General features: G+C 35.8%; 1 protein-coding gene across 2 annotated transcripts in view; it reads right to left on the reverse strand.

Annotated features, from left to right (window-relative positions):
- The window catches only part of PRIM2 (DNA primase subunit 2), a 316,165-nt gene that overhangs the window by 111,002 nt on the left and 196,012 nt on the right, over window positions 1-9,151 (reverse strand). For both annotated transcript variants that reach the window (XM_023222959.1, XM_023222958.1), the window contains exons 9-10: window positions 7,636-7,708; window positions 2,630-2,815 (exon numbers count right to left, since the gene is read on the reverse strand). In XM_023222959.1, coding sequence (XP_023078727.1) covers window positions 2,630-2,815; window positions 7,636-7,708 — 259 coding nt within the window. The remainder of the gene's footprint in view (window positions 1-2,629; window positions 2,816-7,635; window positions 7,709-9,151) is intronic.

The raw sequence follows: 9,151 nt of genomic DNA on the forward strand, positions 1-9,151 counted from the left end.
ACACTGTGTGTGTGTGTGTGTGTGTGTGTGTGTGTGTGTGTGTGTGTGTGACAGAGAGAGAGAGAGAGTGTGTGTGTTTAAGTTACAGAGAGACACACACACACACACAGTTCTGTTTCTCTGGAGAACCCTAATACATCTACCTACTTAAGACATCAAATTCCTAATAAAAAGATCAAAAACTGTTTTAAATTAATAATATACATAATGATGTCAATGGCAGAGCAAAATTCTCACATTGCTTGAAAAGAGTCTAATTTAAAACCTTTCTGAACAGTCATTTCACAGCATGCATTAAAACTTTAAAATTGTGTGTATTTTCCTTTTTTTTGAGATGGAGTCTCATTCTGTCACCCAGGCTGAAATGCAGTGGCACGATCTCAGCTCACTGCAACCTCTGTCTCCCAGGTTCAAGTGATTCTCCTGCCTCAGCCTCCTGAGTAGCTGGGATTACAGGCATCCATCATCATGCCCAGTTAATTTTTGTATTTTTAGTAGAGATGGTGTTTCACTATGTTGGCCATGCTGGTCTTGAACTCCTGACCTCAGGTGGCCCACCCACCTTGGCCTCCCAAAGTGCTAGGATTATAGGCGTGAGCCAGCCCGCCCAGCTATGTGTAGTTTCTTATCAGATAATTTTATTTCCTGATGAATGTGTATATATATATATATATATACACACACACACACACACACACACACACACATACACAAATAATATAATCAAAACTATCATCAATTATCTATGTCCCCAGGATATTAGCTATTTGACTCTGTTATTTATATTAGTAACATATATAACAGAGTCAAATTACATCACTTTCAAAGGATATAATAGTATGTAATGAATTAAGATATTTTCAAAGATTGGTCAAAAGTATGGAAAAATGATCATAATATAATGATAATTTTCAGAATGGTGAAAACCAGTGGTGTTTAGTTGTCCAGACTAGAGTAAAAGGCTACAATGTTGAGAGTAATTATTTCAAATTGGAGGATAACAGGTGAATTTTTCTGTATTTTTCATATTTTCTATAATTAGAATAAATTACCTTTAAAAGAAATATGATAGAAGTCTAAAAAACATTATCCAAAACTGTTCAAAGAAAATCCTATTAAATGACTTCATTAAGATTATATGGATAATGGTCAATGAAGACAGTTTTTAAAACAAATCTGAAAAAACTATAAGAGCTTTTTATAACGTTATTTTGTAAAATCTGAGCTTTTTAATAAACTATATAGCTAGAGACATGAACTGAATTGTGATCTCTTAAAAGTCATTTGTTGAACCCCTAACTCCAAATCCAACTGTAATTGGAGATAGGGCCTCTAAAGGGATAATTAAGGTTAAATGAGATCAGATGAGTGGGGCCCTAATCCAGTAAAACTAGTGTATTTATAAGAAAAGGAAGAAACACCACGGATGCACATGCACAGAGAAAAGGCCATGTGAGCACAAAGCAAGAGGAAGGCCACCTGTAAGCCAAGAAGACAGGCCTCAGGAGAAACCAAATCTGCCAATGCTTTGATCTTGGACTCCAGCCTCCAGAAGTGTGAGGAAATAAACTTCTGTTTTTTAAGCCAACCAGTCTGTGGTATTTTATTATGGCAACGCTTGCAAACTAACATAAAACATAATAAAGTACTATAAAATGTACCTCATAAATAATCTTTCTTCTATAATTTACTCTTAGGAGGCAGCAAATCAAGAAATAAATAGTAAAAAATGTTCTTCATACTACAGTGTCATGGCATAGAGGGGGCAAGAAATCATATTTCCAAATAAAATGTTATTAGCTGGCACTATTAAAGAGAAATAAGGAGTAGGATTCGGAATATAAGCACTGTGGATAGGTGTTTTAAAAAGTTTTTCAGGTTTATAATGATTATTGTCTATCTAAAAATGTTCTATAGGCTGGGTATGATAACTCAGGCTTACGGCTGTAATCCCAAGCACGCCAAGGCAGGAAAATGGCTTGAGCCCAAGAGCTTGAGACCAACCTGGGCAACATAGTTAGACTTTATCTCTACAAAAAATTAAAAAAAAAAAAAAATTAGCCAGGCATAATGGTGTGCACCTGTGGCCCTAGCTACTCAGAAGGATGAAGTGCGAGGATCACTTGAGCCCAAAGATTTGAGACTGCAGTGAGCCATGATTGCACCATTGCACTCCAGCTCACCCTGGACAACAGAGGAAGATCTTGTCTCAAAAAAAAAAAAAAAGTGTATAAAAGATTCTGCATAACATAATAGCAAATATTTTAAATTGTTTTCACTTTATTTGTTCATGATATCTCCCGGTGCTCAAAACATTATGTGCATATGTATGTGTATGTGTATGTGTAGATACATATACATTTCTACAGAAATATAACTCTGAAAGCAATTTCAGTCTTATAATTACTACTGGCAGTATACCTACAAAGGAAAACATTCCTTTCCCAATCTTTTGTATTAGATTAATATGCAAGTCTCTTTTTATCTAAACTGAATTGTCAACACATTTATCCTTTTAGAATTTTCAACTACATTGCGGGGAGCATATTAAAAAAAAAATAGACTGTTTGATTTTCACACCAAATTAAAATATCAGGTAGCACTCTGATTTTTTTTTTTTCAAAATTACCTTGTCTGGATCCATCTTTCCTTTGATAAATTCTTGCTTCCAGAACTGCAATGCCTGTTCCAAAGTTAAACCAATGCCTTTCAGAAATAGGCCATACTGCATTCGGCCTCCATGACGAAGATGGTGATTTTCCCGCAAGGCTTTATGTAACTGACGCATGCAAGGTGGGAAGGATTTGGTAGAAAGCTACAAGAAAAAACAGAAGAGTTTTAAGTTATGTGGAAGACTTATCAGGTCCCCTGTGGTATTTGTTATGGTTGCTAATTCAATTTAATTGGAAAAAACAAACCCCATAAGAAAGTGCTACTATATTGCTGTGGTTACAGATGACTCTTATCTATATCAGATGTTTCTTATTAACATTTTTTAATTGGTTACAAGTTAATATAATATTTTAGATACTTTGGGTTAAATAACATACTATTAAATTTTATTTTACCTTTTTTAAATTAAACTTTTTCTTTGAAGTTAACTATAGACCCCCACACAGTTACAGAAAATAACACAAAGAGATAGCATATATCCAAATTCCCCCAAAGAGAAAATCATGTACAACTACAGTAGATTATCACAAACAGGATACTAACATTGATACAATCCACTAGTCTTATTCAGGTTTCCTCAGTTGTACTCATGTACTTACTTCTGTATTAAATTCTATACAACTTTGTCACACATAAGTTGATACATCCACCACCACAGTCAAGATGCAGAACAGTTCTGTCACCACAAGGATCTCTCATGATTTTATAACCACCCCCATCTATCTTTTGCACCCTGCTCCCCTCCCTCAGCTCCCTAATCTTTGGCAACCACTGAACTGTTCTCCATCTCTATAATTTTGTCATTTCAAGAGTATTATGTAATAGAATCATATAATACGTATTGTTTTGAGATTGTCATTTTTTACTCAGCAGAATTCCCTCAAGATTCATCTAAGTTGTATATAAACTAATTCTTTATCACTAAGTAGTTTTCCATGGTATGTATCACAATTTAACTATTCACTCACTGAAGAACACTGGGGTTGTTTCCAGTTTGGGCTATTTCAAATGAAGCTATTATGAGCATTCTTGAAGAGGTTTTTATGTGAACATAAAATTTCATTTCCCTGAGATAAAAGCACAATTGCTGAATAGCAGATGAACTTTTAAGATAACTCAAACACAAAGCAGAACACAAAAATAAGAGAAATTGTTCTCATAAGGAAAAGTCAAATAAATGTGTTAAAGAAATCAAGTTAAAAGGAACAAAGTGTAGGTCTTTCCCTTAGTGTCAAAAATGAAATATTGTTGCCCACTTTAATTTTTCACTTATGGTTTCAACTGCATTCTCTACGACTTCTTTAAATATCCTCCCAAGACTTAAATTTTCACTCCCTCACATATGCCTTAGCAAATTCACTTCATCTATAAGAGCAGGTCTCACTTTGCTTGACTTTGCTGCTCCCTCTAGTGACCATCCAGTTTCTCTTCATTCTTTTACAGTAACAACTTCTGAATTTTTCCATCCCCAGTCTAGTTCATTCAGACCTATATCTTTCCTTGGGAGAACTAACTAGAAAGCCTTTCAGCTCATTTTCATGTGACCATTTTTGTTCCTTCATATTAATATCTGATTTTTTTCTAAACATTGTTCTAATCCATACAATCAATATTCAACATCCTTAGTATGAACATTCAAGGTTTCCTCAATATCTGATAACTACTTTTCTTTTTTTTTTTTTGAGATGGAATCTCACTCTGTTGCCCAGGCTGGAGTACAGCAATGCCACCTCAGCTCACTACAAACTCTGCCTCCCAAGTTCACAAAATTCTCCTGCTTCAGCCTCCTGAGTAGTAGCAATTACAGGTGCCTGCCAACACGCCCAGCTAATTTTGGTATCTGTAGTAGAGACAGGGTTTCACCATGTTGGCCAGGCTGGTCTCGAACTCCTGACTTCAGGTGATCCTCCCACCTCAGCCTCTCAAAGTGCTAGGATTACAGGTGGCATGACCCATTGTGCCTGGCCAATAACTATTTTTCAATTATACATAACAGAACAATTATTTATTAAGTGTTCTGGAAAAGAAGCTAGGACATAATTTCCCCCTTCAATTCAGTTAAGGAAAAAGACACAACGATGATTATATTCACTATTAGGTAAGTTAAACACATGAAATAAATGATAAAATGAAGGCTCCAACAAGGGCAAAACTTGAGCACCACAGAAGCACTGTGACAGGGAGCCCGGAAAAGCCCACTGTACTATTACTACACCAAAACGAGTCTTCGGCTCCAGTCCACTGGATTATTCACCATCCCATGACCACGCAATCATGCTCTGTAGCTTCTCATTTTTCTCACTCTGCTAGCCCTACCTGGTGCATCCTTCTCATGCACATGCCATGTAACCAAAGCCAAGTCATCATTCAAGACCCAACTCAATTTCTATTTCTTTTGGCACATTCCTTGACCACTTTTTATTCATTCAATCAACAAATATTTATTTAACACTTACTATGTGTACAGCCCTAGGGAACCAGTAGTGAACAAAGAAGTCAGAAACCCTGTCCTCAAAGAGCTTACATTTTATTAGAAGGAGATGGACAATGAATACAGACATTAAAAAGATAACATCTGATGCCAAAGCACTGGAAATGAAACAGAGAAATGAAATCAATTGTGATATGGGGAGAGGTACTTCAATTTGGGTGGCCAGGGAAGCCTTTTTGAGGAGATGGCATTTCACGTAAGACAAGGTAAGTTGGATTCTAGTGAAATGAAGATCCTGAGAAGGAATAAACATGGTATGCTAAAAGATAGCATAAGATTCACGTGACCAGAGCAAGTGAGTGAGCCAGAATGGAGCAGAAGACAAAATAGAAATGATGAGCACATATGGCTTCAGAGGCCATAACATGAGTTTGGATGTTAGTCTACATATGATGAAAACCCACTAGAGGGTTCTGACCAGAAGATTGACATGATTCAATAAACAAAAAGAACTCTGGCTGTTATGTAGAGAAAAGACTATATGAGAGTAAGAATGGAAGCAGGAGGGATACTTAAGAGGTGTGGGCAGTAGTCCAAATAATAAAAATTTAAACGATAGTGTCCAGCTATATACAGATAGAAAAATGATTATGGAAAATGAGCAAACAAAAGAATCATAAGTCCAGGATAGAGGATGAATTATCAACTTGGATCTTGTAGAGGCCAAGAACAATAACAAGAATAGCACCAGTACACAAGACCATTATTTAGGTGTTCAAATCATCAATGAATACAGGTGTGGAGGGAGGAGGTGGAGTAGCAACAGAGGAGGTATCAGATGATATAATAAGATCACAAGGGCTTTAAAGGAGCTGGAGCTGTAACAATGGAAGGCAGAGAAACATGGAACAAGACGCTCGCCGCACACCTATGTACGAACTCGGGGGGAAAGTTGTTTCTAATTGAAGAGGGCCACAGGGAAAATAGCATTGAGAAAGCCAGATTTGTTAGAAGAAAAAACTAAAGAAAACATTTGGAGAAGAGTTGCAAATATCAAGGGATATGCAAATGACATGCTGTTGTGAAGATCAAACAACATAGATACAGAGTTAGGAGGCAGTCCAGAAAAAGATACATCTGTATTACTTACCACAGGGTCTCAGGCACAGATCCACGACAGGATCATCATCATCATAGCACTTAACATTATATTGCTTATTTATTATTTATTATGTTGTCTCTCTCCCTCACGTAAAGTCCATGAAGGCAGGGACATTTTCTGTTTTCCTCACTTCTGTATCCACAGCACAATGGCTGGTACATAACTGATGGGCTCAATATATATTCATTAAATGAATTAATATTTCTATGAACTCCAACAGTATCCAACCAAATTCACACATGCTTGTGAATGGGGAAACATCTAGCTAGAACTAGGAACAGAATTAACTTCCAACCACTCACATTATATAAACAGAAATCACATGAGTGGAAGTGAGAAGGGGGACTGTTTGAGATAAGTGTTTAATAAAAAAATTAAAAGATAGGACATCTTTGAGAATAAATGTCAAATCAACAAATCAACTGTGTAAAGTAGGCAACCCTATTGCTATTTCTAGACATATTAACTACAAGTACTTTTTTATAATTTTTCAAATGGAAGATGACCTATTCATTCTGATCCAAACTCACAGTCTCTCTCTACTAGTCTTATTACAGTTCTTGTTTCCAAGCATTAAAATCCTGGTGTATTTTTAATTTATTGTGAATAATTTGGTAGTTGTCTAACCCAAGATTATTTATGGCTGGCTTATTTTCCCTTTTGCGTATGGAGCGCACATTCTGTTACGTATTAAAGAGAAATTCTACAAGTATGGCAAATTCATATATCAAAGTCCTGACCTCTAGTAGCTCCAAATCTGACTATATTTAGAAATGGGGCCTTTAAAGAAATCATTAAGGTTAAAGGAGGCCATGGGGCTTGGGCCCAGGTCTCACGTACTCAGTGTCCTTACAAAAAGAAGAGACACCAGGGATGTATGCAAGCAGTGGGAAAACCACAGGAGAACACAAAGAGAAGGCAGTCATCTGTGAGACAAGAAAGGCCCTGGAAGAAATCAAACCTACTACCAATTTGATCTTGGATTTCAAGCCTCTAGACTGTCAGAAAATAAATTTCTGTTGTCATGACAGCCCTAACAAACTAATACACTTAGTGTTTTCCATTTCCCCTTCATTAAATGTATACAGTATTTAAATGTAAACACAAATTCCATTTAGTTATTTAAAAGAATTTCCGTTTGGAATAACTGATTAAATTCTGCTTTTATAAAAGTACAGATAATTTTCTGATTAAATGATTTTCCTATGATTTTTAAAAAATCATATGTGTAGGACATGGGATTTTCTTTAAAATTAATCAGCAAGCATTGAAAAAACATTCTATCTCCTCACCCAAAAGTCTTTGATTTAAGAAAGTGTATGTTCCCTCCATTGATAAAGTTCTAAGTTTAAAAGAATGTGCTACTTACCAAATCAATCTGATCTAAAGAAATCTTCCCAACATTTCCCTGGGTACTGTAATCTTGGCCAGTGTAGGAATGACTTTAAAAAAAGAAAAACAAACAAACAAACAAATATTAAAACAGATTCATAAAATACTTTTGATCCCTTCGAAGGAAATTTTTAAATTCTGAAAATGATAAAAATAAGAATAAGAAAGCGTTTTACATATAAACCTTAGCAGAAACATAGCCAAGTGTTTTAAATGTATTTAATGAAATTAATGTAAGTAACTTACCCCAAAATAATACAAAAATATAGTAACAGTCTGAACCTCCTGACTCCTAGTCTAGAGCACCACTTCCATTTTTCAGAAGCGTAATCCAAGCTGTTGTTAAAGGTCAAACCTCTACCATTTATACTTTATTAACAGCACAACAACACAGCAAAAAAAGCAGCTGGAACTTAAACTGGGAACCATCACTTAAAAGTAGTAGGTGAGTAAGTTACTTAGTTACTCACTCTGTATGCCAGGTTCCTGACTGACTAATGGTGATAATAATGCCGGCTTTGCAGTGTTGATAGGAAGTCTGAATTGTAAGAATTTTTGTTAAAGAGCCTGACATAAAGTAATTACTGTTTATTAAAATAAATAATATCTGAATAGCACTTTACAATGTACAAAGAGTCTTTGATAGCCTCTAATTAGATCCTCGCAACACCCCGAGAGAGCGTTTTTATATATCATTTGATGAATGGAGGCTGCTTGGAGGAGTGAGAAACTTGTTAGGATCAGAAAGCAAGTGAGCAGTGCAGTGGAAACTCAAACCTTTTGATTCCTAATTCCCCGTTTCATCACTGCACTATATCATCCTCTTCCCTACGATAAATTTGGATTACCTTCAAATTAGGAAACATAACTTAGTATATACTACCTAAAGCCACCCACCTCAGTAATGTTTCACCTCCTTGACACAACACACTACTCATGCCCAACTCCATGAACACAGACTCAGGTGCATGCAGGTGTGACATAGCAAAAAACAGCTGCTAGAGTACACAGAAATTCACAATCAAACCAAGGATTATACAAATACCACAACTACAGGGAAATCCTGGAGTGAAGAGTCATTAAGATCATAAAGAATTCCACCAGGGAAACAGAGTAAGACTCTGTCTCTGTAAAAAACAAAACAAAGAAACAAAAAAAAACCTGGGCATGGCGGCATGCCTGTAGTTCTAGCTACTCTGGAAGCTGAGGTAAGAGGATTGCTTGAGTCAGGGAGAGCAAGGCTGTAGTTAGCCATAATACTCTCTACTAGTCTTATTACAGTTCTTGTTTCCAGGCATTAAAATCCTGGTGTATTTTTAATTTATTGTGAATAATTTGGTAGTTGTCTAACCCAAGATTATTTATATATAATAAATAGCCCAGACTCGAGTGCTCAGGCACTCGAGTCTGGGCTATAGAGCAAGACTCTATCTCAAAAAAAAAAAATCCAGACACGTTTTTTTTTTTTTTTTTTTTTTTTTTTTTTTTTTTTT

Source organism: Piliocolobus tephrosceles, chromosome 5 (assembly GCF_002776525.5).
Source record: "Piliocolobus tephrosceles isolate RC106 chromosome 5, ASM277652v3, whole genome shotgun sequence".
Taxonomy (NCBI): domain Eukaryota; kingdom Metazoa; phylum Chordata; class Mammalia; order Primates; family Cercopithecidae; genus Piliocolobus; species Piliocolobus tephrosceles.